The sequence below is a fragment of the Felis catus genome, chromosome E2 (assembly GCF_018350175.1).
Source record: "Felis catus isolate Fca126 chromosome E2, F.catus_Fca126_mat1.0, whole genome shotgun sequence".
In the NCBI taxonomy this organism is placed as follows: Eukaryota; Metazoa; Chordata; class Mammalia; order Carnivora; family Felidae; genus Felis; species Felis catus.
The window spans coordinates 49,950,777-49,977,562 of NC_058382.1; the positions used below are offsets into that span (position 1 = coordinate 49,950,777).

A 26,786-nucleotide genomic window follows, 5' to 3' on the forward strand; every position below is an offset into this window, starting at 1 on the left:
AGAGGCAAAAGGCAAGTCCTTTGTGGTAGGACTCATTGGAAGGTTTCCCCCAACTGCCTCGTGCATCAGGGGTCAGGGACTCCATTATACCAGCACGGCCTCAGCCATGACCTTGTGTCATTCCTAACCTAGATGAAAGGAGCTGAAAGTAATGATGAAACTCCAGACTCACCATTCAGCATCGTACTTACTGTTCCCACCTGAGGCCAAATGATGTCCAAAACCTAACACTCTACCTTTCCTCTCAAACTGCACTTCCTGTTTGTCGCATTTCATAAAGGACAACTCTTCAGGCCCCAAACCTTGAAATCATCTTTGGACTCTTTTCTCCTGATCCACATCCCATCACCAAATTCTATCGACTTGAGGAACAGGTAGAGTCGTCACTTGTAAGCATCTCTGTTACATTAAACCACTGGCACTGTCATCTCCCTTTCACTGTTGCCCTCCCTGTGCTAACTAGAACAGTATTTTGAAAGCCCTCTATGCAAAACCCTCCAATGGCATCCCACATCGCTCATGATAAAACACACACTCCTCAGCATGGCTTACAGGGATCTTTCCGTACTCCTCCAGCCACACCAGACCCTTTGCTGGTCCTTGAAAATGCAGTCCTCTGGTCTGGATTGCCCTTCCCCTTAGACGTGTCTCCAGCTCTCTACTTAAATGTCACCTAGAAGAGTCTTCCCTGATCACATATTTAAAATAGCACTGTCCCCATCCACCTCTTTCTAGAATAGCACCTCTGTCCCCTTACCCCCCTTTCTTCTTAGTATTTACCAGAAATACATATTTAGTTGCCCTCAACCCCTAAAAAAAGAATGAAATTTCCACCAAAGCAGGGACTTGCCTTTTGTTCACTGCTGTGTCCTTAATCCCTTAGAAAAATGCCTGGTACTGAGCAGATATTAACATAAACTTGAATGAATAAAGTGATATAATGCTAACCATGCACTAGGCCAGCTGTCTGAGTAAAAGCTGACATTCCATGGTAAATAGTCAGGAGACAAGAGTAGAGACAAATGGTTTATTTGGGAACAAGGAGTAAAAAGGAATTCTTAATTCCTCTTCTCTCGTCTGGTGGCCCAACTGAACGGTGCTCGTCAAATGGACAGCAACACACAAAAATTCCCCTGCCGTCCTTGATCTTGTGCAGAAACGCAGAGAAGCCTGAGTTACACAACTTGCAATTATTATTTTCTAGACAGAAGTACCAGTTGTTGTACTTTCTGATGTATCCGTGGTGGCTCCACTCTCTTTCTTGTCTTCGGGCTTCATGGCAGGAAACAGAAGTACTTCCTACAGGAGAGAAAATCACTTTGAAGGAAGAAGCACGCTCTTTTTCACAACCATCCAACCATTCCTTTTGCTTCTGGTTACTGTTGCCACCCAAATCCAGAGATCTGTGCTGGTATTTCAACTTAGAAGATAAAAAAGAATGAGTGAACACAGAGTTCTCTTAAAATAGGATTTCCCTATCTGCAAAAATGAGATAACGATAGTTTCTCTACCTCGTAGGGCTGACTTAAGTGACATGACATAATGGCTGCAGAGGGCCTGGTGTGTTCCTTGGATCCTCAAGAAATGCAAACAATGAGTATTCCTTCTGCCTCAGGTAGAAAAAAACCCAAATTTCATAATGTCAGATCCTCTGGTCATCATCCTGTAGAGTCATTTTTAACTGCTCTGCCTGAAGCCCTTCCTTTGCTCTCCAGGCCCACCACGCCTTGCCCCTGAGAGCAGAGCTCCTGCAGGGCAGTGGGTGCGGCAGGAAGACCAGTACGTACCTTGATGTTATTGGAATCTGTGAGAAACATGGTGACGCGGTCGATGCCCATGCCCCAGCCAGCTGTGGGGGGCAGCCCGTATTCCAGGGCAGTGCAGAAGTTCTCATCTATGAACATGGCCTCATCGTCGCCAGCGGCCTTGGCCTAGAAGAGAACCAAACAATGACACTGTCTCAGGCCACGCTGTCTCTCAGTGTCTGAGCAAGCACGTTAACACGTTTAGAGGGATGACCATTCCAGGAATGCTCTGGAAACCAAGCACTTGTTGGGAACTGGTTTCCCAGTAACTTCAGGATGGACCCGTTTCTTTCAAAGACCCGGTCAAGTCTGGCGATCCCCACTTCAGAACACAAGCGCATTTCTCTGTGAAATGGAAACACCTCCACTGTCCCGGACAACTTGGTGCGTCCAAAGAGACTGATTTTCAGAGACTAAGGATTCCTAAGAGTCTTTCCCTCATTTCCTGAAACCAGCCATCACAGGCAGCCTGTGAGGGCTTGATCTTCGTTAATCTATCTGCCTCTTATCCCCAACCCACCTTAATAAATGTACCATCTAAGAAAAATTATGTTCTTTTTACACAAACGTATTTTCAAGGCAAGTATCACACTCCTCACACAGACACTATCATGTCTAAGCTCCTATGTGGAAATTCTAAGGCCCAAACTAGTCAAGTTCTCCATCTTGAAATATGACCTCCTCCAGTGAAGCCTGTGGCTTTATCTTTCATTTCTGTTGAAGTCATTAAGAGATGCATACAGTAACACAGACCAGAGTTAAGGCTGATATTTTCTAGTGAGTGGGCACAGGATGAAGTAAATGCCTTTGACTCGCACTCTCCTTCCTTACCTTGGCCTGTTCTTCAAAGAGCTGCCGCTGCCGCACAGGGTCATTCAGCTCGGTGTAGGCATTGCAGATTTCCTTTTTCATGACAAATAGCTCAAAGCGCTCAGTGAGACCCTCCTTAGAGCGGTGCCTGGAGATAGGAGACCAAAGGAGAGGCTGAACATACAGGTTCTCTAATAACACCTGGTACAAACACAAGAGTTCCTGGATTCTAGTTGACTTAAAACTGTTACGGATGAGACCCGAAGCCTGTATGCACTCTAGCACCAAACCATTTGGTGCAACGGTGAGGAGGGTTAGACACAAGGAAGCTTTAGTCATCCTCACAACACACGTGGGTGGTAAATGGTTACATTGAACCATACCTCCTGAATTCATGGCCTTCTGTGCCTTGTCACACTGACTCTGGGCTGCCCATATGACTTGCTTTGGACAATGGGACATCAGCAAAGGCTTGATACGTGTTTGCACACTGGGGTTTATTCTTTTGGAACCCTTCCTCCTGGACCCTGGCCACTACGTAAGGAAGCTCAGGCTATGCTGCCCCAGACAGAGGCTAGCTACATTTAGAGGCCCTGGAGGAACAAGAACCCAGTGGAGGAGAAAGAAGGTGCCCGAGTTTCCAGTTACAGCTGCTTGGGTTACCCTAGCTACCACTTTGTAGAGCAGAAAGACTACCCAGTGAACCCACAAAATCTTGAGAACTGTTGTTTTATGCCACTATAACTCTGAGGTTGTTACGTAGCAACAGGTAACTGGAAAACCACGTTGTATCTTACCATTTGGCCAAAGGGCTCATTATCTGCGGGTGATCACAGATGAACGTAGGATTGATGCATGTTGTTTCCAGGAACTCCCCGACAAGCTTAAGGAGAAAGCAAAGCAGAGCTACAGATCCCTTCTGATGGCATTTTGATTGTTCCAGTCCTGGCAGAAGGACTCTGCTCCTACCCACTACCGGATGCTACAAGGGTTTATCATAAGTCTCTCCATGGCTGGTAAGGTTTGACTGAGATTACGTAACTACTCGGTACAGAGCTTAGAACAGCAGTTCAAAACTGGTTAATTTTCTTATTTCTCTCATTAGGGCTTTCCTGTGAGGCTGTGTAAGTTAGTTCTCCACAGTGGAGTTCACCTTCCCAGGGAGCAGGGGGCTGGTTACCACTGGATGAGGGCATGTACTCGAAGAGCACGGTCTGTCACCTTATCAAGGAGTCTGGCAGTGGTCCGAGGTGGAGGGCATTCAACAGCTCTTGCCACGCAGATATCGTCAAGGATTTTACGAGTTTCTGTAATACAAATGTACAAGTCAGGACAGAAGAATCACATTACCCCAGTAAAAAAAATGTATGAAAAGAACAGTGTGGGAAAATTCTTGCCCTGATCTCATCTAATTCAAAGCTGAAGAGAAAGGAGGGCCATTCAGTGGAGGAGTGCATCACTTTACCTTCGGTCTCAAAGAGCCTGGTTTCTGGCAGCTTCACCCCCAAGGCCTTCTCAAGTTCTTCAACCATGCTGATTCTCCGGAAGGGTGGGGTGAAGTCAATCTCATGGGCTTGGCCCTCCGGGCCATCTGGATGGTAGGTGATCTTGTAACTGCCTGTAATATGCTTCACCATCCCTGGGAAAGAAATCTACCATTTGAAAAGGACCGACAGGAAGTCCTCCTACAAGCAGCACACCAGCCCTTCAGACACATGTGAAAGACAAAAGGGAATAGGAGAGGTCACCTGAAATCATCTTCTCCGTGATTTCCATGAGATCGTGATAGTCTGCATAGGCCATGTAGAACTCGCAGGTGGTGAACTCAGGATTGTGAGTCAAATCAATTCCTTCATTCCGGAACTGACGTCCGATTTCATAAACCCGGTCAATGCCACCAACCACCAGGATCTAACAACACATGGCCAAGGTCATGGCAGCTAATCTCAAGGACTCTGGAAAGTTTCCGTCTACAAAACTAATTTGGTTTTCACAGCTGAGGCATGTTTTCAGGTCTCTACCCAAATGTCGAACACCCTACTCTCTTTAGACCCTCATAGTGGATAGTCATCATTCGTTTTGGCTGCCCAGGACCTCTGAATACTCTTCCTTTGTCAAGACAGCACCCCATCTTGTGAGTGTGAGCCTCCCCAAGAAAGAGGCCTCTCTTGGGGTTAGGATGCAGGCACGTGACTCAAGCTCCCCACCAGTCAGACATGCCCATGCTTCTGAATGCTACTGAAAGAAGATGTAGGTATTGCAGAATTCCTCCTGGAGAAGGGGGCCAGAGATATCTAGCTTTCAGAGGTAGTAACTGCAGAGGTCCTAATGGATAGCGCTGCGGTTCTGAGCTGTGTTAGCTGTCCCAAGTAGAAAAATCTGGGCTCTCGGGGCGCCTGGGTGGCGCAGTCGGTTAAGCGTCCGACTTCAGCCAGGTCACGATCTCGCGGTCCGGGAGTTCGAGCCCCGCGTCGGGCTCTGGGCTGATGGCTCGGAGCCTGGAGCCTGTTTCTGATTCTGTGTCTCCCTCTCTCTCTGCCCCTCCGCCATTCATGCTCTCTCTCTCTGTCCCAAAAATAAATAAACGTTGAAAAAAAAAAATTAAAAAAAAAAAAAAAAATCTGGGCTCTCCATGGGAAGAGCCCAGATGGACCTGAGAATCATTCCTAGTCCTGTGTCTCCAAGCCTGATTCACTGATCCTCTTGGGACTGTGAGCTTCCTTATGTATTTGAATACATTTTTCTTGTGCCTAAACTAGTTACACCAGGTTCTATTGTCTGCAACTAAGAACCTTGAATGACAGTCTCTGGTATTTACTCTGGTGACTTATAAATCTTTATTTCCAATTTTTGGACAGATATCAAGCTTCCTATAAAAGACTAAAATCAGACCTAATGTAAGGAAGACAATAAACCTAAAATATTATGAGAACCAAGGCAGGTTAGGAGGAGCTATACATCTAAGAAAGACAATCCCTTTGCCCTCTGACCTGCAATGCTCTACTGATCCTGTAGAGAATTTCCAGAAGTGTTAACGCTCACAGGCGTGCCAAATTAGAATACTCTCCTGGCTGTTCTACTCTCTTTGTTCCTTTTATTTCTAACTACATCTATCTAGCCAATGGATTTCCGGCCTCTGTTTCTCCCAGGAACAGGGCACCTTCTTACTTATTACCTTATGGTAGAGTTCTGGAGCAATTCTCATGTATAAATTCATGTCCAGCTCATTGTGGTATGTGATGAAAGGCTTGGCCACAGCTCCCCCTGGGATGATGTTCATCATGGGAGTTTCAATCTAAAAGACAGGGAGATACACTGAGTCCTCAGACAGAGGTCCGCAAACCAGAGGCCTTGGGGGTAGCTCATGTTGTGCATGGATATAGTTTAGCCGGTTATATCCCTAAGTGAAATTTAAGTTTAACAGTAATGTGCAAGTGCTTGACAAAAGAAGTAGAGATGTTCTGATTTTCTAGAAGTGTCTCAATTTCCATTAATACCAAACACCATTAACACAGTACCATAAACTTCCACAAATTATAAATTATATTTTAATAAACACTGTAAGTTGAACTGTTTATGTTCTTTGAATTAGTTATAGACATGCAAAAAGGTCCAATGTCTATGGGGGGGGGGGGGCTAGGAAACAGCAGGTCCGTCAGAATACATGTAGTGTGACCTCATTTATGTTTAAAACAAAAATTAAAACGCTTCCAAAATGTTTACACACGTACCTCATGTAGAACATGCTCAGTATGTAGTTATATATGCATAGCAACTGGTGTGGAACGATATGTATCAAACTCAAGTTTGGGGAAGAAAGTGAGTTGGGAGATACAAAAGGGGACTTTCAGTTTTGCTTCTGTTTCTTTGAATTTGTTTTACACGTGTACTTACCTTTCTTCATATAATTAAAAGTTTTTTTTTTTTTCTTAATGCTACAAAAAAGCAAAATGAGTTGGTAACTCAATGAACATGACATCATTAGTAGGTAGACAGCCCTACACTTTGTCCATTACCTTAGAATTCAAATCCTGCCTTCCTCATCGGGGCACAAAAAAAACAAGGTGGGACAAAGACACTGGCCATCAAAGGGACTTTTCGCTAAGCATGAATAGTATGGATACAGGACATGGAAAAGGGAAGAGAAGGAATAGTAAGAGGCAGGCATAGCAAGGCAGCTAGCTCATCGTGACAGGTAAGAACTCTCTCACCTCCAGGAATCCTAGCTCATCCAAAAAACTCCTTATATATGTGATGATCTTAGAGCGGATGATAAACTTCTGCCTCACGAAGTCATTCAGGATCAAGTCCAAATATCTCTGACGATATCGTGTTTCCTAAAGCAAAAGCAACAGACAGAAATCATTGCCAAGTCTAATTCAACGCTATGACAGACCACAGCGAAGAGGCCACAGATCTTACCTTGTCTTTGAGGCCAAAGTGGAGGTGAGGTAACATATGCAAACACGGCGACAGCAGTGTGATCTCATAGGGAATGATGCTCAGCTCACCCTTCTTGGTCTTCCCAGGATTCCCCTGAACTCCAATTATGTCTCCCCGACGCAGTTTGTTATTGATATGGATAAATTCTTCTTCTGATTTGTAATTCCTGAGTGAAAGAAAACCGTACTTCAGTGTATGATATTCCGAATTAAAACCAACCACTGGTTTAGTTTTTAAAACTGCCCCCTGGAATCCTCACTAAACTGCTGGTGCTCAGTTTGGGCGAGCCCGGGAAGAATCTAGACTCTTCTGTCAACTGCTAGAGTGTTATCTTTTATCTGCAACTGCCGCACAACCTGAGGGCAGTTCTAATTCTCTAGGTGACCAAATGGCCTTTTTATTCTCTTTTCAGCCTTACCCAACCATAACCCGCTTTTAACTTTAAATGCCAATGAGAAAGGAAGATCACGTGGTCCCCAACCATGTTGCCCTGGGTCAATCCAGAAAGGCCCGCAACGCGGTATTTCTACATACCTGGAATTGGCCATGACTTGCAACTTGACCCCCTCTCCTCGAAGGTCATAGAAGATGAGCTTTCCCCCAGAAGCTCTTTTGGCATGTATCCTACCTAGAAAAAGTACAACAAAAACACTGACAGAACGAGAAGCCATTTTGTGGCATCAGTGCCCAAAAAGTTCCCTCTGCAATGTTTACATCTAGGTAGAATGCCCTATCAACACAGACCAGAACAATTCGATTTTAGCCCAAGACTTAAGCCCAGTCTTTTCCTTCATGACAAAAATCTTACTTAAACCATTTAAAGAAGTGCAGCAAGACCTGGCTTTAAAGTTGTTTACTGGACTCCCAGAAAACGGCAGCGCTGGTGGCAGCACAGTTTTCGGCTCTACCTCAGTCCTCCCATTAAAATAAAAAGCACAACTACACAGGCAAGGCCAAAAAGCTATGGACAACATTTACAACAAAATTATGTGGGAGGATACTCCCAAGAATCCCCAAACACAAGCAGTGGGGCAAACCACCAAAGACCCCCATATGGGAGAAAGCTGTAGGGGAGCCTTTGTGGGGTGTCTGCTGAATCTGAGAACTGGAAATCTCCAAATCGGCCATAGGTAGTCACTGGAAAACGTGGCAGCTAACTGGAGGACAGCGGCTGAACCCAGGAGGGGATGTGCCCACTGCCACGTGGGTGAGTAGAGGGAGTTGGGGCTGCATAAGGTCTAAAGGGGCTGAAGCCCTTCAGCATAGCCCCAGGAACATTCTTAATTTACTAACCAGGGCTCCCTTCTAGGACAAGGCCCCATAAAACTGGAAAAGACCAGGAAACCACAAAGGGGTCCGACAAAAGTGAGGAGGGAAGAGAATCTTGGTATCTCAGAAAGCAAGCTGCTGTAATTCTGAACACTTCACAAAAACAACAGAAAAGGTAGCTCAGTGAAGCTGGAAAAGCTATTTGAATCAAGCTTCCCTTAACATTGAGGAAAACTAGAGGCTTGGGTGGCTCAGTCAGTTAAGTGCCTGACTTCACTCAGGTCATGATCTCACAGTCTGTGGGTTCAAACCCCGCATCAGGCTCTGTGCTGACAGGTCAGAGCCTGGAGCCTGCTTTGGATTCTGTGTCTCCCTCTCTCTGCCCCTCCCCCACTCACACTCTGTCTCTCTCTCAAAAATAAACATTAAAAAAGAAAACATTGAGAAAAACTAATTTCACATAAAAATAAGCAACATAAAAGTACTGAGATCAAATACCAGTTATTAAATAAAAAAGCACTCAGGAAGGACATGCCCAGAAAAAACAAAAATTCCATTTCACAGTAAGTTGAATGACATTAAGAAAATGCCGTGAAACAAAAATACCCACATTAGAATCATCGAAACTAAGAAATGAGGTGACACATGAAAAAATCAGAAATAAAGTAAAAAGCCATTTCAGGAATGAAGACTGAACTAAAAGAAAATAAGAGTGAATACAGAAATGCTTTAAGAGAAACCCAGAGGAAAGAAAGACAAAATTTAAACATCAAAGTGTAAAGAAAAAGGTACAAAAGGTTTGAGAAAAAAGTGACATATTGAAAATCCACCATATGAATAAAAGGAGTCTCAAAAAAAAACCAAAGAAATAATATATTCAAGGGGTGCCTGGGTGACTCAGTCGGTTGAGTGTCCACGTCTTGATTTCAGCTCAGGTCATGATCCCAGTGTCCTGGGAACGAGCCCCGCCTTGGGCTCCACGCTGAGTGTGGAGCCTGCTTGAGATAGTCTTTCTCTCTTTCTCCCCCTCCCTCCCTCCTTCTGCTCCTTTCTCCTGCTCCTGTGCTTGCTCTCCCTCCCAAATTAACAACAAAAAAATTACATTGAAGAAAAATTTCCTAAAAAATTTGAAAACACATTTTTAAACGGCACTCTGTACCTGAGAATGTAGACTCAGAGCAACTAACATCAAGACATATTTTAGTAGAATTACTGGACTTTAAGCTTTGGGCATTTAGGTACTGGCAGAGGTTCTCTCTGGGTAGTGGGATTATGGGTAATTCAATTCCTCTCTGCTTCCTAGAATGTCCCAAATTTTCTACAATTAGTAGTTTTATTATTTTTGGGGGGCAAATAAAGACAGATTTTTTAAAGTAACCTCTAAGCCCAATGTGGGGCTTAAACCCATGATCCTGAGATCAAGAGTTTCATGCTGTATGGACTGAGCCAACCAGGTGCCCCAGGTTTTTTTTTTTTTTTTTTTAAATTAAGGAAAAGATCCTGTGCAAGATGCTAGACCTCCAAAATAACAATGTTCTAAAAATACAGTCCCGGTGCAAAACTTCTTAGGCCACAGGTGGGAATTTTTAGGAACACGGGGTTGTGGCCCCCACTGGTAAGGGGACGTCCTCATAAAGGATGATGAAGTAGCAGCGGCATCAGGTCAGGAGTTCCCCTCAGAGAATGCCCCCTCCTCTGCTGCATCACCTCATCTGGAACACAATCTCGTGTCTCGGGGCTGCTCTACTTCTTTCTGTGAATGGATATACTTGCACTGTCCCTCGTGAACACAGCCTCGTGCTGTGCGACACAGGCTCGTGCGACACAGGCTACTTGAAAGCAAGACCAACCCAGAACTTTCTTTGTGCTGCTGCAGCGGCCTGTCTGCCGTGAGAGCTCAGCATACTGCCAGGGAATCCTCCTACCTGCCACCTTTAAGGTGATGTCAGTTAGGTGGTCCCCAGGCTGCAGGTGACTGTATTCTTGGATAAAATGAGTCAGCGAGATGTCTACGTGGAACTTGTGTGGATACGGGTCTTCCCCACTGATCTTCAGTTGGTGGACTGCTTGGCTGCGGATCTTGAAGTATTGCTATTAACAAAAAAAAAAAAAAAAAAAAAAGAGCCTCTGAGAAATGGAACCTGACCGAACAGACCAGTGGCCCACCTAGCAGAGTACCGTATTTTGCCCCAGAGTGGCTCCAATACAGTGAGGTCTCCTTAACTGAGCCCTCCACACCTTTGAAATCCCAAGATGGGAGTGAGATTTGCACTTAAAATATGCACAGGGGCTAAATCCACAGGTGGAAACGAAGGCCAGAATTCCAAAATGCAAGATTCAATGAAAAGGAAAATGGGAATTCTGCCTAAAATACTAAGTTTAATTTGTACAGGTGGCCTTGGTTGCCACTTTTGCGGATGCATCTGCACAGTGAGTTACTTACCTTTTTTCCTACCTTCCTACCCCTGGCTACATGTCAGACTTTTCCCCAAGACAAGACTCTGGGGCCTGGAGGATGTAAAAAAGGAACACCTTTTCTGATGCAACCACTCAACTCTGCTGTTGTAGTGTGAAAATAACCTTAGACATATAAAAAAAAAAACGGGCATGGTTGTGCTCCAATACAATTTTCAAAACCAGGGACGACAGATGAGATTAAAAGCAAGGAAAGGTGGATCCGGTCTATGGACTAAAATTTGCAAATCTCTGGCCCAGAGTAAACCCTAGTCAATCTTTACGGAGATACCTTTTCTGGATTTGTTATGAGGCGCAGCTAGTTTCAGGGAAGAATAATCAGTCACTTGGAAGTACTGATTCTCCCAACCACCTACTGGGAGTTGATTAGAGAAATGCTCATTGCCTGTGCCTTTAACCAGACGTAGTGGCAGCTCCCTCCCACTGCCCCTTCCCCTAACCCATCTGCAGCAACCCAGGGTTCACAGCTTGTTTTCAGTTCCTATTTCTCTTCTTAGTCACTGGTCCCAAGGAATTTGCCCTAAGCTTCATCAGAAGCTTCCTCCTGCCCAGCCAGAGTGGTGGTCCAGGGGACTCACATTCGGGTCCAGACTCTCCTCCTCGGCACCCACACCATTGTCAGTGGTGTGATTGGTGGCGGCAGTGGTGGCCTGGCTTAGTTGTTTTTCACTGAGTTCCTTCTGCTTGGCTTCCTTCTCTGCAATTTTCTTCTCAGCTTTCAGGCGTCTCTTTAGCTCACTGTTGGCAAGATGCAAATGTTCAATGTGACAGATACCTGAAGAGTCCTCTACTATGTTCTGCCCCATAACCACAGATCAAAAATATGAACAGCCTGGGGGGAAATGCTCTTGCCTGGTGCTACCCCTCCACTTCTAGTCTCTTAGTCAACTCTATACGTGAATGAAACAAAGGAAAAAGTAAGCTTAGAATAAAGATGTGAAAGATCTTCCTCACCCTCTGCTTTCCAACATGAGATCCCAAACTAAAATCAGGATACCCCAGGACAAAGGAAAACCGAAGAGGCAACATGGTCTGGCTCTGTCTGCCACCCTTCCCTACACCTCTCCAAGGAGTGGGTTAGTCTGGGGTAGGTTAGGGTAACGGAGAGGTGGCTCTTCTGAGTTCAAGGAGACGCACCATTGACAATCCCTCCCTCAGCATTGGTCAGTGTATTAACAGTGACTCTCAGTGTTGATCTCCCCATCTACTGTAGCCGGACCTAAGACAACAAATGGGGCAGAACAGTGTACAAACCAGCATAGAGTAGGGGGTAATATAACATCCTTGGAGTCAGACTGCCTGGGACCTAATCCTGACATACCTGCCTAGCAATTACATGACCTTGGGCACATGACCTCCCATTTGTGAAATGTAAATAACAGAGGACACTCCCCTCCCCAAATGTGAAGACTGTAATAATGTATGCAAAGATAGGACCTGCCCTTAGCATTTAGTTAACATGCAAATGAGAGCCATTCTAGGTATCCTTTACTGTCTTAAACCCTTTATGCTCTGCACCCAGGAAAGAAATCTTAGATTTGGATACACTGCTGGTCCAATCTCTCACTCTGATCTGAAATCTTGCTATCTGAACCCAGAAACCAAACAGGTTTGTGTAGAGGATATCCTCAGTATTCAAACAGAATTGGTCATTCTTTCAAACCACCAATGTTAGCTGAATATTATATAATAACCATAGCAAATTATACCAAGTCATGCTTGTATATTATCTGGCTTTATGGCACACTTTTAATTTTAAGTATGAATTTAGAGTGACTCAATCGAAAAAATAAATTGGTGATGTGAAATACTAATTTTTAAGAAAACGGACTCTGAGGGCTTCAAAGTAGGCGTCTCTGGATGTAATCTGTCTTGTAACAGTTTTAAATACAATCATTCCAGAACTGTGTGCTAGGCTTACTGTGCTGTAATTCAGTCAGTAGGCATCAGAGCCTATTTGGTTCTTCCTGGCATTAACATAAAAAACCTGTTTTCCATTCAACTAGGAATGGAAATTAATCCTAAGGAAAATCAAATTAATCCTAAGGGAAATTCAAAAAGATCCTAGAGATAGAACAAAGACTAGAAACCGAATTAATCTCGGGAGCAAACCAAGTTCAGAAAGACAGGAAAGGGAACGTTTGTTCTCGGCACTGTTGTAGAATAAGATCCACAAGTCATCTCAAGAATTTAGAGTGAGAATCTGAATTTATTAAAGAGAAAAGGAGAAACCACTATTGGTTTTGGCAGTAGAGCTCTTTGTTTCCTTAGCAACAAGTGCAAAGAGTCAGAGGCTTAACAAATAAGGACCCAAGTAAGGAAGGAGTTTTGCTCCCAGAGCAACAACGAAGGTAAGGGCACCAACCTTCTTTTATCAGAAAGTGGCTTGTCCTTGTGAAGCGCTGTGAAAGGAGCAAGTTGATACAGTCGCAGCTCCCTCTGCCCCCACTGTGCCCGGGAGGTTTGGCGCAGGGACCCCCTAACAAGCCTTACAGCAGCTTGCGTCAACATGGCAGAACACCCCGGAACTAATGATTACCACCACCTAACAGGAAACAGAGATGTGGTGTCAGATGGGACAAAACAGTACATATACACCCAACCAGCAGTCCTACTCTTATGGGTAGGGGAGGTTGCACGACCTTTTAGTGTTCCACTCAAGACCCTCTTAACTGAGGACAACCCTGTAACTCACTGTGCTGCAACCGTAACTGACAACATTCTGTCCTTGCTATGGTAAAAAGGTGCATATCTGGGTTAAAACTCAGGAGTAAGGCAACCCATAGTTTAAAGGTAGAAATGATCACGACAACCTAGAAAATAGGAGACAGGACCTGAGGTGGTGTTTCCGAAGCCCCTGACATGTGGCTTCTCTCTTGGAGATTAAAAAACCCTGGTGACAAAGATGGCAATGGGAAGCACGTGAAATGTCACTATCAATTGCAAACTCTAGATGAAGCTAAAAGCAAGCCACACAAAAGCACCTCTGAGTCAAAGATAAGACTTAATTGAGCTCTAGGAACAAGGAGGAAAAGAGAATTTCAGGAAGGATCCTGGACTACAGTAATCTGACCTTTCATTTGGGAAGGAGTCACCTGGCAGGCAGCCCATCTCTTTTTAAACTTGAAGAAGATAACTGGCATAAAATGGTACTCATGAAGAGGCAGACCAAGGAAGTCCCAAGAACAATTAAGATACAGAAGGAAATGTTAATCGTTAAAAAAAATTCTTTCAGCCCATGGTCACTAGAGTTATATACGTTAACAGCAGATTTTCTTAGACAATGTGGGGAAGTAAGGTGCAGGCAGTGTAAAGAGCATGGGCTGTGGAGTTCTGGACTGGGTTTTAGATCTCTGCTCCAGAGCCTCGATCAGTGACAGACCACACTTTAGGAGTGCACACTTTAACGTATTCAGTCGCCCAGAGCCTCAGTTTATTAATTTGAAAAACAGACATTAATATTTTCTTTGCAAAGTTATTATTGAGATTAGACAGAAAGTTTGTATGGTTCTAGCATTATGTCTGACATATAGAAGCTGCTTTAAAAAGTAGTAGGGTGGGGGCACCTGGGTGGCTCAGTCTGTTGAGCAAGCTGGGGGTGGGGGGTGGGGGGTGGGGAGAACCAGCGACAAAGAGAGCCAGAGAATCCCAAGCAGGCTCTGTGCTGTGCTGTCAGTACAGAGCCCGAACTCAGGAAATGTGAAATCATGACCTGAGCCAAAATCAAGAGTTGGACACTAAACCAACGGAGCCACCCAGGTGCCCACCTCTTATGGTTTCCTTAAGAGATGTCTTTTCCCTAACTTACTTAATTCTAAGAATAAAGCACACAACATACATAACATACAAAACGTGTTAATCCACTCCTTAAGGTTATTGATAAGGCTTCCAGCCAACAGTTGGCTGTTAAATTTTGGGGGAGTCAAAGTTACACTCAAACTTTCCACTGTATGGTGGGTCAGTGCCCCAACCTCTGAGTTGCTCAAGGGTCAACTATATTTATGTAACAGATCAAAGTCGAATCAATTTTCCCAAAGGCAGAAGTCTGAGACCAGGTTCCAAACATTTGTAGAGATGTGTATCCTACCTTCAGAAGGGTGCCATCAAACCATTACATTTAATGTTTCCTTTCTCATTTTTCTTGAATATTTGAAGCATAAATCCAGAGACACAAAAAGAAAATTAATTTTTACTGGTTAAGGGCCTATTCCATCAGGATTCAGAAAAGAACGGAGCCCAAATGCGGTAAGGCAGCCATTATTTGTAATGAATTAACTTTTCTCCTGCCTCTGGAATAGTCTAGTTATGCCCCTCCTTGGGAGTACTGAAAAAACAAATCATTGCTGGTGTTCTGTGCTTCAACTGAAGAACCCTGTTTGAGAGGGTATACATCCAGGAATATAAAACATAGCCAGTTAAAGGGCGGCTAGTCTTGATACATTCATATTTATCTTCACACACCAAGGATTTGAGAGTGGGTAACTAAGATCTACCCAGCAGTGCTTGAAAGTGCCACCTAGTAGACTGGTGGACTCATATTCTATTACTGGACATCGGTCATTCACTCAATACTCACAGATCCTTTAAATAATCCACGTATTTAGGTGCACAATACAGTTTTAGAAATGATCCATTTAATACTTAAGATTCAGAAAAGCCGAGGTGAGGCCAAGGAAAATTTCAAGGTCTTCCCGAAAAGCTCGGGTATTTAACTTCCTTCCAATGGTAGCGAGGCGTGGCTCGGCAATAAAAGAAAGCATTTTTTTTTTTTCCAGAAGGAGGTAAAGGAAGGAGTAAATTTCGTTTTTCTGTAGTCAATTCTCATTTTTCTGTATACCCTAACTCCAGGAATGCGACGACAGGACTCCGCCAGAGCCGGGCCCCGGAGCAACCTGGGGAATGTAGTTTCGCGGTTTAGCGGCTACGTCCGGCGTGTCCAGACCCACGAGAACCGGCAGGAAGGCCATAGGCACAGCCGCCTCGGCCGGAGCCTCGAGGCGCATCCTAGCCCGGACTGTCCGGGCGCAAAGACCTTAAAGACTCACGGCGACACTTACTTTTTGCTCAGTTTTGGCTCGCTGCCGTCCACTTTCACCTCAGCCCCCTGCACCGCAGCCATCTTTCCCGAGGGCCCGACCTAAAAGGGACGAGGGTCGCACAGCAATTTCCAGGTCACGGCCGGAATCTCCGCCTCTTCCGAGAGGAGGGGGCGGGCGCTCTTCGCGCGCTGCTACTGCGCAGGCGCAGGGCGGGGCTTCGCGGCCGACGCGTCTAGAACCGTCGTTCGTTCGGGTTCGCTCTGTGCGTCAGAGGCTTGTTTCGGGGACTGCTGTTGTGGTGTCTGGTGTCAGCTATGGCGGAGGCGATGGATTTGGGCAAAGACCCCAACGGGCCCACCCATTCCTCGACTCTGTTCGTGAGGGAAGATGGCAGTTCCATGTCCTTCTACGTGCGTCCTAGCCCGGCGAAGCGTCGGCTGTCGACGCTCATTCTGCACGGCGGCGGCACCCTCTGCCGGGTGCAGGAGTCTGGGGCCGTCCTGCTGGCCCAGCCCGGGGAGGCGGCGGCCGAGGCCTCGGGCGACTTCATTTCCACGCAGTACATCCTGGACTGCGTGGAGCGCAACGAGAGGCTCGACCTGGAGGCCTACCGGCTGGGCTCGACGGCCGGCCAGGCCCCCGAGACGAAGCCCGCGGCCCCGGCCAAGGGGGGCGCCGCCGCGGCCGCCGCCGCCGCCGCGGCCGCCGCGCAGCCCGAGCCGCAACCGCCCACGGGGCGCATCGTCTTCACGGACGCGGACGACGTGGCCATCTTGACGTACGTGAAGGAAAATGCCCGCTCGCCCAGCTCCGTCACCGGCACCGCCTTGTGGAAGGCGATGGAGAAAAGCTCGCTCACCCAGCACTCGTGGCAGTCCATGAAGGACCGCTACCTCAAGCATCTGCGGGGCCAGGAGCATAAGTACCTGCTGGGGGACGCCCCAGTGAGCCCCTCCTCCCAGAAACTCAAGCGGAAAGCTGAGCAGGACCCCGAGGCCGCCGATAGTGGGGGTGAGGTCTCTGCCGCGAACGCGCGAGCCCTTGCTGCACCTGTGCGGGTGGGGGCGGGGCTCCCTCCCCCCTTCGGTCCGGTGTCCATGTTGGCGTCTCCGGTAGCGTCGCCCGGCCCTCCCCCCTCCCCTTTAGACATCCGGGTAAAATTGCACCATTTTCTACTCGCACTTCGATTTACTTTTTTCCGGTAGCTGACGTGGTTTGATGCTCGAATGGTACAAACAGGCTAGGTAGACATTCCACCTGATTCTAGCCACCAGCTACCCAGTTTTCTTCCCCGGAGGCAATGTGGTGTTAACCGTATCTTTTCCAGAGGCTGGTTTCCAAAAATACTTCTCTCTGTTCAGGTAGAGTCAGTGTAAGCTTTTTCAAAGGCATGCCAGACCAGTTTATTTTCATGTTTTGGCGTCTATGCGTATTCACAGAAGGTTCTCGTCAGTTGGAATGATCTTCCTGGTCTCGCTCAGGTGAAGTGCGTTTTTAATGTAGTTGAACTGAACGTTGGGATTCAGGTGCGGTTAGGGCGTCAGTGCAAAACTGTTAAGATGCTTCACTTTTCATGTAACCGGTATTGACAGGTTAAACTGACCTTTTTGTTTAAAGCAGCATGTCCCCCACCCCCCCTTATGTGGCGATTCCATATAAACATTTCGAGATGGGGAGGTAAATCTGTTTCTCCTGTTCAGCATGCTTAGTAGGAATTTTGTTTTTGGTAAAAGTGACATTTCAGATTCATTCATTCAACAGATATTTGAGTGCCAGACACTGTTATCCTGCTGGGATATAACAATAAATAAAAGTCCCTGCGGTCATGGAGCTTAACATACTAGCTGGGCAGTGGTAAGTGCTATAGAGAAAAATAAAATCAGGGTAAGGGCTGGGGAGGAGGTTGTTTTCTATAGGGTGATAAGGCAAGTCACTATAAAAGCTTGTATTTGAGCAGAGACCAAAGGAAAGAGCAAGCCAGGTGGTTATCAGTGGGTGTTTCAGGCAGAGGGAATATTGAGTGCAAAGGCCTGGAGGTGGGAATATGGCTGGTGTGTTCTTGGAGCAACAGACCAGTGTGGCTAAAATGGACTAAAGCAAGGGGGAGAATTCTAGGAGAGAGGACAAGATTATGTGTATGGGTGAAGTAGATCGCATGGGGCTTTGCTTTGAAATCCAGTAGGGTTGGGACTATGGGCAGGCCATTTGGAACCTTGGAGAAAATTAAGCTGGATTCACCCTACTGTAATTTAATTTTGATGATCAGAGTTTAATTGTAAAAATTAAAATTCTAAAATCACTAAGAAAATAAGGATGAGGGGCACCTGGCTGGCTCAGCCAGTAGTGCATATGACTCTTGATGTCAGGATTGTAGGTATAGGTTCAAGCCCTACCGTTGGGTGTAGGTATTATTTAAACAATATGGATGAGTATACTTTTTTATTTTTTAATTCTGCTATTTATTGATCTTTTTTAAAAATTGAGGTACATTTGGCCTACAGTGTCAGTTTCAAGTATACAACCTAGTAATTCTACGTTTTTATATGTTGCAAACTGATCATCACAGTAAGTCTGGTTTTTGTCTGTCTCCATACAAGTTAATATGGTATTACTGATTGTATTCCCTCTACTGCATGTTAAAGCCCCCTGCCTTATTTACTTTGTACCTGGAAGTTTGTACCTCTTGATCCCCTTCATCCATTTTGCTGCCCTGTCCCCCATGCCAACCCTCTTCCCTCCCTGTTCTCTTTTTCTGTGAGTTTCGGTTTTGTTTTGTGTGGTTGGTTTTTTTAGATTCCACTTATCAGCGTGGTATTTGTCTTTCTCTGACTTCTTTCACTAGCATAATGTCCTCTAGGGCCATCCATGTTTGTTGCAAGGGGCAAGATTTTGTTGTTTTTTGTCTTGTTTTGGTGGCAGAGTAGTATTCCAGTGTATATGCACATCACATCTTTATCTATCGGTGGACGCTTTGGTTGTTGCCATATCTAGGTTCTTGTAAATAATACAGTGAAACTGCAGTGAACGTAGAGTTGCATGTAGTTTTTCACATCGGTGTTTTCATTTCCTTCAGATTGATACTCCAAAGTGGTATTGCTAGATCATATGGTAGTTCTATTTTTAATTTTTTGAGGAACTTCCGTACTATTTTCTATAGTGGCTATGCCAATTTACATTCCCACGAAGTGCACAAGGGTTCCTTTTCTCCACATCTTTCCTAATACTTGTTATTTCTTGTCTTTTTGGTAAGTCATTTTGACAGGTGTGAGGTGATACTTCATTGTGGTTTTCATTTGTATTTCACTGATGATTAGTGATGTTGAACATCTTTTCATGGGCCTGTTGGACACTTGTATGCCTTTGGGAATACATCTATTCAGATTGCTTATTTTTAAATTGGAATGTTTGGGGTTTTTTGTTATGAGTTCTTTATTCTGGCTATTAACCTCTTTTTGGATTATTGGATGTATGACTTGCAAATACTTCTTTCTATTCAGTAGGTTGCCTTGAGTATATTTTTTAATATGTGCATGGTGATAGTCCTGAAACCAAGAAGATTTAAAAAAAAAGTTGTATATATGTGATTACTTGAAGTTAAAAACTTCTCATCATAAAAGCCAGCAAACCAGAAAAATATTCCTAATACATTGGAACAGAGTTAGTTTCCTTAATGTCCAAAGATCTTGCAGAAGTTAGTAAAAGAAAATCTAGGAGAACAATGAACAAAAGAAATGGAACAAGAAGTTTCTAGAAAAGGAAATAAATGGCAATAAACAAATGCAGAATATTGTTATTAAATAAAAGTAAATTAGATCCTGAACAGAGGCATGATATAAGCCATGGACTTCTGACCCATGGAAAATGAAATAACAAACGTGCATGGTGATGTTTTTCAGGAAAGTGAACGAGGAAATGTTGTATTTTGTCTATCAGATTGACAAAAATTAACAAAATGGGTAATGTCTACAGATACTGGGTAAAATAGACATTACATAAAATTTGTCCTTTTAACCATTTTTAAGTGGTCAGTTTGGTGGCCTTAAGTATATTCACATTGTTATGGAACCATTACCACCATCCGTCTCCAGAACTTTTTCTTCTCCTAAAACTGGAAAACTACCCATTAAACACTGACTCCCCTTTGCTCCCTCCCCCTGACAGTCACCATTTTACTTTTTGTCTTTAAGAATTTGGTCTTTCTAGCTACCTCATGTAAGTGGAGTCATATATTTGTCCTTTTGTGATTGGCTCATTTCACTTAGCACAGTGTTTTCAGGGTTCATCCATGTTGTAGCATGTTGTCAGAATGTCCTTCCTTTATAAGGTTGAATAATACTCCACTGTATTGTGTATACTACGTTTTGTTTATGTGGTCACTCATTGATGGACACTGAGGTTGTTTCCGTATCTTGGCCATTAGGAATAATGCCGCTATGAATATGGGTGTACTAATACCTGCTTGAAACCCTGGTTCCATTTGTCTTGAGTATACAGAAGTGGAATTGCTGGATTATGTGGTAGTTCCATGATTAGTATTTTGAGGAACCACCATGGTATTTTCTGGTTATGTGTTTTAGTCCCTATATAGTTTGTGTAACCACCACCTAAATCAGGATACAGAACAGTTCCGTTACAAAAAACTTGTTTCTGCTGCCCCATAGCAGTCAGTTTTTGTTAAGTGGAAAAGAGAGCACAGTTAAATGCTAAGAGAACAAAGTAAAACAGAAAGAGGAGGATGCTGAGCTTTAGGACGGCCTCCTTTCTGTTAGATGGTATGTGGTAGATTGTGATGTACCTTCCACATCTGTCTTCAGCTGGGAGAGCTGCTTCACCCAAAGTCTTGACATCTTAGGTTGGCTAGCATTTAGGGACTGATCTGTGCGGAGTTCTGCCATGGCTCCCACATCCCAACACAGTCGATTCTGAAGGGACTTCCTAGTTCAGACTTCGCTATGGTTTCAGCTGAGGCTTTGTTGGAACTCTTTGACAGCTCAGCTTCCCTCTCTGCCCACTCATGCTTTCTTCTCAACAGTGGTTTTCCCTGGGTCACTCCCTACTAAACACCATGGGTTAATCTCCATCTCACAATCTGCTTCCCAGAGAATCCAGTTTATGGCAGTTTTGTTAATTTGCACTATGGATAAATACAAAGCAAAAAATGAATTATGCTTGAAGAGTATTTTTATTTTCCATATTACATTCTAAGGAATATATCACCATTTGGATAGTACAGCTCTTCAGAAGCAAGAGTAGACATTTCCGAACATGTGTATTTTATGTTTTTCTTATCTTGATCAAAAACTGATGTCTTCTAATAGAAAAAAAGGACAGGATCACTTTTGGCTCAGAGTTCGCAGAGCACTGTACTTTTGGTTTCTGCAAAAGATGCTAATTGTAATCTGGTGCTGTTCTTTTCTTTCATAGAACCACAGAATAAGAGAACTCCAGACTTACCTGAAGAAGAATATGTAAAGGAAGAGATCAAGGAGAATGAAGAAGCAGTCAAAAAGATGCTTGTAGAAGCCACCCGGGAGTTTGAGGAGATTGTGGTACGTAGAGTAGATTTAACTCTTATTTTCTCTCCTTCTATTCTTTTTCTTTAAAATTGGTTATTGCGTTGTTTTTGTACACCTAAGGCCCTGAAAGGTAAGGTTTGGAGTGGGAGAATGGAAAGTGGGACTGATCTTGGTTTCAGGCATGCAGTTTTGAGGGAGGGGCGTGTGGGTGGCTCATGCTGTTAAGCATCTGACTCTTGATTCTGGCTCAGGTCATGATTCACTTGTGATATCGAGCCCCCTCGTCAGGCTCTGCGCTGGGCGTGGAGTCTGCTTGGGATTCTCTCTTTCCACCTCCCTCTGCCTTTCTCCTGCACATGTGTGCATGTGTGTTCTCTGTCTCTTAGAAAAAAGGGGGAGAGGGAGAAAAATTGGGGAGAATTATTAAAAAAATTTTCTTTAGTGTTTATTTTATTTAAAAAAAATTTTTTTTTCAACGTTTTTATTTATTTTTGGGACAGAGAGAGAGCATGAACGGGGGAGGGGCAGAGAGAGAGGGAGACGCAGAATCGGAAACAGGCTCCAGGCTCCGAGCCATCAGCCCAGAGCCTGACGCGGGGCTCGAACTCACGGACCGTGAGATCGTGACCTGGCTGAAGTCGGACGCTTAACCGACTGCGCCACCCAGGCGCCCCAGTGTTTGTTTATTTTTGAGACAGAAAGAGAGAGACAGAGTGTGAGTGGGGGAGAGGTAGAGAGAGAGGGAGACACAGAATCCCAGGGAGGTTCTAGGCTCTGAGCTGTCAGCACAGAGCCCTATATGGGGCTCGAATTCATGAACTGTGAGATCATGACCCATGTCTAAGTCAGATGCTTAACCACCTCAGCCACCCAGGTGCCCCTGATGAGAATTATTTTGAAACAGTAGACAGCATCCTATTTTGGATACTTTGATCACAGTGTAAGATTTTCAAAGTTAAGACTGTGGATTTATCTTTTGAAAATATTTTTGTGCTTTTCAGGAAAATAAATGCAATTTTTGAAGGAGTTTAATTTTTTTTTTAAAAGCAAGTTTAGCTTTTTGTGTATTTAGAGTGGTTTTGGGATTTTTTAACGCTTCCTTATTTGGTCTAGCTTCTGATACTCTGTTGGAGTCCCATATTTGATCATAGTTAGAGGGAAAGGCAGGAACTATAAAGTAGTGAGGAGTAATTTAAAAGAAAGACTCAATTATATGTGCATATTTTTTCCACAAAAAAGGATCTTTTAAATTAATTTTTCTTATTGTAAAGGGAAGTGATCAGGCCTCATTGTTAGGAAAATAAAGATCTGTAATTGGTGAATGAGGGAATGCACAAGAATTGGCAGAATTTAGTGATTGTTGCCTTTTGAAGTCTGAGTTTTGTTTTATATTTGGTCAATTTTCCATAAACTTTGAAATGCAAGCATGGTCTACGTAGGTTTCTTCTCACATAACGTGCTTTGTAATGTGCCTAAATGTGGTATAGTACGGAGACCCTAGTCTGCTCATACATCTGTGTGTTTTGAGTAGTTAAGTGAAGGCATTGGTATGTACTGGGGATGTAAGTGATGAGAGCAAAAGAGATACAGTTCCTGTCCTTAGGGAGCTTACAATCTGACACTGAAGCCAAAGTTTTGGTTTTTTTTCTTTATTTTTTATTGTATTTATTTATTTTTTTTACGTTTATTTTGAGAGAGAGAGAGAAGGGGACAGAGGATATGAAGTGGCCTCAGCAGAGAGCCCAGTGTGGGGCTCAATCTCAGGAACTGCGAGCTATGACTTAAGCCAAATCTGATGCTTAACTGACTGAGCCACCCAGGCGCCTCTTTTGTTTTTTTTTTAAATGTTTTTATTTTTGAGAAAGAATGAGAGAGCGTGAGTGGGCGAGGGGCAGAGAGAGAAGGGGGTGCACAGAGGATTCAGAGTGGGCTCTGTGCTGACAACTTTGGCATTGACAGCAGCTAGCTGGATATGGGGCTTGAACCCACAATCCGTGAGATCATGACCTGATCCGAAGTTGGACACTCAACCATCTGAGCCACTCAGATGCCCCTGAAGTCAAACTTTAAAAAATGATCTAATGAACATGTGTGTACATGTGGACATGTATGCATATACACATATTTTTCATTATTTACTGTAGCTTCTCATGTTCTGTTGGAATACCATAGTTGTATGTATACATGTATATGCACATAATGTACACATAAGCACACTTATATCCCCCACTTACATACACAGACACTCCCCTCCCCTTAACCCATCATGTACGTAAACTTACATACACACATGCTTAACTGACTGAGCCACCCAGGCACCCTATACACATGCAACATGAGTAAGTATAAGAAGGAGCATAGCGTATTGGAAGAACTGAAGGAAGTCCAATGTGATTGGGGTGAAAAGGGCAAGCAAGGTGGTGGGAGAGACTAGATATTGCAAGAGTGTTTGGGACTTGGTAATTAGGAACTGGTCGTATTCATCACTTTCTCTAGGTTGATGAGAGCCCCGATTTTGAAATACACATAACAATGTGTGATGATGATCCACCTACACCCGAGGAAGACTCTGAGACACAGCCTGATGAGGATGAGGAAGAAGAAGAAGAAGAAAAAGTTTCTCCACCAGAGGTGGGAGCTGCCATTAAGATCATCAGGCAGTTAATGGAAAAGTTTAACTTGGATCTGTCAACAGTTACACAGGCATTCCTAAAAAATAGTGGTGAGTTGGAGGCTACTTCCTCCTTTTTAGAGTCCGGTCAGAGGGCTGATGGGTATCCCATTTGGTCCCGACAGGATGACTTAGATTTGCAGAAAGATGACGAGGATGCCAGAGATGCATTGGTCAAAAAATTTGGTGCTCAGAATGTAGCTCGGCGGATTGAATTCCGAAAGAAGTAATTGGCAAGACAATGAGGAAAGAAAAAAGATGTGGCAAGAGAGGTTAAAAAAATTTTTTTGTCAACATTGTCTTTGGAACTGACACTTGTCTTCTGACCAATGCTGCCATTGCTCTATGAGTCTTAGATTTTGTAGCCAAGCAGAGTTGTGTAGGAGGATAAAAGTAAAAGACATTTGGCATATTTAGAGTTGCCCTGGCAGTATCAGTATGTTCATAAAGGGAAATCCACACCAGACAGAGGTTGGTCTTTGTAGTAGTAATCCTTTTCTGAACGGAACCCTTGCTATATATTGGTTTCAGGAGCTAGTGACAAAGTCAAAGGAGGAAAATAAAGAGCCTGTATCTTTTGGCAGAAACTCTTCTAGATTATGATAGATTCCAAATCAAGGATCTAGATATGTGGAAAGATTTAATTACAAGGTCTTGAACTTGGACGATCCTAAACCCTTGCATCACCTAGTGAGCTCTGATTTCTAGACTGCTTTGAAAATCCCATATTCCCTTTGCTAACTTAATACTTGGGGACCCTGCTCCTTTGGCTGTTCTTTTCTTTCAGTCTTTGTCAGTCATACTTGTAGCACGTGTTTCTTTATCTACCACCCAGTTTTGTTTAAAACGCACACAAAACCCTAGAGAGTCTTAAGAACAGTCTTATTCAGTTATCAGTAATGTGTTTTTATTTATTAAAGACAATTTTGTGCTAAGGACTGTGTTAGATTTATATATTAGTGAATTGATTCCTCTTTGTTGTGTTACTTTTGTTGTTGAAAATAAAAAGAACTTTGAATCTCCAAGTGTTTTCTTTGATTGTATTCATGAAACCTTTTCGATATAAAAACCATAAAGGAACTGACATTTCTTGGCTCTTAATTAGGTCAATAATGAACAAAATGGTTCCATATTAGAACTAGTAGGCCACTAGAAGGATGCTAGATTTTCTGGATGGAGCAGAGAGAAGATCTGCGTCAAGGACTGTGAGGGACGGGAGAACACCATGAGCTGCTGAAAGCCGAAGGGTGAGAAGCCAATCAGGAACCATCAGGTGTGTAACAGAAGGTGTCTCTGCCCTACCTGTATCCCTTGGGCACTTACATTCCCGCACATGCCACAAATAGGGGTCCTACTGCAAGCACCTTCTTAAGGTTTCTCCTCTGCTGGAAGTGCTCTGGAGTTCATGCTGCTGGGAGTGGCTTTCGGCTGATGGCGGATGAGAATTAGAGGATGCATATCCAGCTTCCTTGCTGTCCAGAGAAATGACACAACTGAATATTTGAGACGCACCCCTTGAGTTAGATAATGGGTTCCATAACCATCTTTTAAAGGTCCCCAGCAGAAACCAGAGTGGTAGTTGTTTATGAACGCAGTCTGCATAGGCTTCCTTCTGTGGTTTCACATCTGCACTTTCCTAATAAAATGCATCGTGAAATCCTCAGTTAAACACGAATTCTTAGAGTCTGCTTCTGGAGGAATCCATTCTAAATCAAAATGCTTCACTTTGCCCTTCTCTTGAGTATGTTGAAAGGATAAAACTATTCCCAGGAGTACCTAGCTCACTCCAGGAGTAACTTTTGGGAAGGGTTGGGTGGTAGGCATTTGTTTAAAATGTGTCGTCCAATCAGATTTGACTCTAGAGTGGTTGAAAATCAATACTTCATGTGTGAAACGCAGGTGTCATTTGGGATGTTTATACCTTAGTAAAGTTCGTACAGCTTTACAAGCCTAGAAATTTGTTTTGTCAAAGCATGTGCAAAAGGGTCTGATTCATTATATCTAGACTCTGAAAACATACTTAAACTAAAGTACTCATTATAAACCAGTAACTTCCAAATATCTGTTTTTGTCATTTATCTGGTGTTTTACTTTTTAGGCTGGGAGATAATATGTGGGAAACATTATCAAGTATTTTTGGGAGCACAAATCTAAGCAAGAAAATGAGTTGGATCTTAATGGTTAATGGCATTGAGCTATGGCTGCATCTGCTCCATAGACCAGCTGTTCAATTCCTAAAGTTAGGATACCTCTCCTTTAATCTGCCAGATTCTTATTCTTTGGGTTTTCTTTCCTTGACTTCTTGAGGCTTGTGCTCTGGGAAACATCATTTCTTACTCATTTTAGCTCTTGAGTTAGACGCCTTCCTCACTATTTTCCACTAACCCCACAGTTGAGCTTTTCAAATTCTCTAGGTCTTAAATAACTTGTACAACTTCATTAGTGGCAGAAACATTTCTTTCTGTCTCCTCTTTGCAAACTGCAGCAGTGGGCTCTGCTCCTGGTATTCGGTTTTCCTTTGTTCCATATCCCTTTAAGCAGGTATGGTTGCATTTTAAAAGTTTAAGCTGACACTTGGATTGTTGAGCTTTTCTCTTGTTTTGGTCTAATGCTGTGTGCTGGATTATATGCCCCCTCTGCCTACACCTGTAAGTTGTATTTAATTGCTTGTAACAGAAAACTTCATCTAAAGGACTTGAAACAAGGGAAATAAAAAGGGGATTTATATCTTATATGTATAGGAAGTCCTGAGGTAGTT

The 26,786-nt window shown here is 43.8% G+C and overlaps 2 protein-coding genes across 3 annotated transcripts; one reads left to right on the plus strand and one right to left on the minus strand.

Annotated features, from left to right (window-relative positions):
- Positions 1–1,013: 1,013 nt before the first annotated feature.
- KARS1 (lysyl-tRNA synthetase 1) lies at positions 1,014–16,018 on the minus strand. 2 transcript variants are annotated; one of them, XM_003998260.4, is made up of 15 exons: positions 15,860–15,996; positions 13,168–13,347; positions 11,381–11,540; positions 10,253–10,418; positions 7,593–7,686; positions 7,038–7,224; positions 6,827–6,952; positions 5,791–5,910; positions 4,364–4,526; positions 4,081–4,254; positions 3,837–3,922; positions 3,413–3,498; positions 2,637–2,763; positions 1,788–1,931; positions 1,014–1,299 (listed from the first exon to the last, which is right to left on the minus strand). In XM_003998260.4, the coding sequence occupies exons 2-15, from the start codon at positions 13,311–13,313 to the stop codon at positions 1,201–1,203; spliced, it is 1,878 nt and encodes a 625-aa protein (XP_003998309.1). In that variant the 5' UTR covers positions 13,314–13,347; positions 15,860–15,996; the 3' UTR covers positions 1,014–1,200. The 2 variants fall into 2 exon arrangements, with proteins under 2 accessions (XP_003998309.1, XP_003998308.1); XM_003998259.5 differs by lacking the exon at positions 13,168–13,347 and having other exon boundaries at positions 15,860–16,018.
- A 22-nt stretch (positions 16,019–16,040) lies between these two features.
- On the plus strand, positions 16,041–25,053 carry TERF2IP (TERF2 interacting protein). The gene is made up of 3 exons (XM_019820087.3): positions 16,041–16,852; positions 21,266–21,390; positions 23,854–25,053. The coding sequence occupies exons 1-3, from the start codon at positions 16,156–16,158 to the stop codon at positions 24,256–24,258; spliced, it is 1,227 nt and encodes a 408-aa protein (XP_019675646.3). The 5' UTR covers positions 16,041–16,155; the 3' UTR covers positions 24,259–25,053.
- Positions 25,054–26,786: the final 1,733 nt, after the last annotated feature.

Bases quoted from the DNA above. Each gene is read 5' to 3' on its own strand.
- TERF2IP (XM_019820087.3), top strand. From the start codon at position 16,156: ATGGCGGAGGCGATGGATTTGGGCAAAGACCCCAACGGGCCCACCCAT. The intron at 16,853-21,265 runs GTGAGGTCTCTG...TTTCTTTCATAG, and splicing joins CGAGGCCGCCGATAGTGGGG to AACCACAGAATAAGAGAACT. The intron at 21,391-23,853 runs GTACGTAGAGTA...CACTTTCTCTAG, and splicing joins GGGAGTTTGAGGAGATTGTG to GTTGATGAGAGCCCCGATTT.
- KARS1 (XM_003998260.4), bottom strand. From the start codon at position 13,313: ATGTTGACGCAAGCTGCTGTAAGGCTTGTTAGGGGGTCCCTGCGCCAA. The intron at 10,419-11,380 runs GTGAGTCCCCTG...TTTTGTTAATAG, and splicing joins AGGAGAGTCTGGACCCGAAT to CAATACTTCAAGATCCGCAG. The intron at 6,953-7,037 runs GTAAGATCTGTG...CTTTTGCTTTAG, and splicing joins ACTTTGGCCTCAAAGACAAG to GAAACACGATATCGTCAGAG.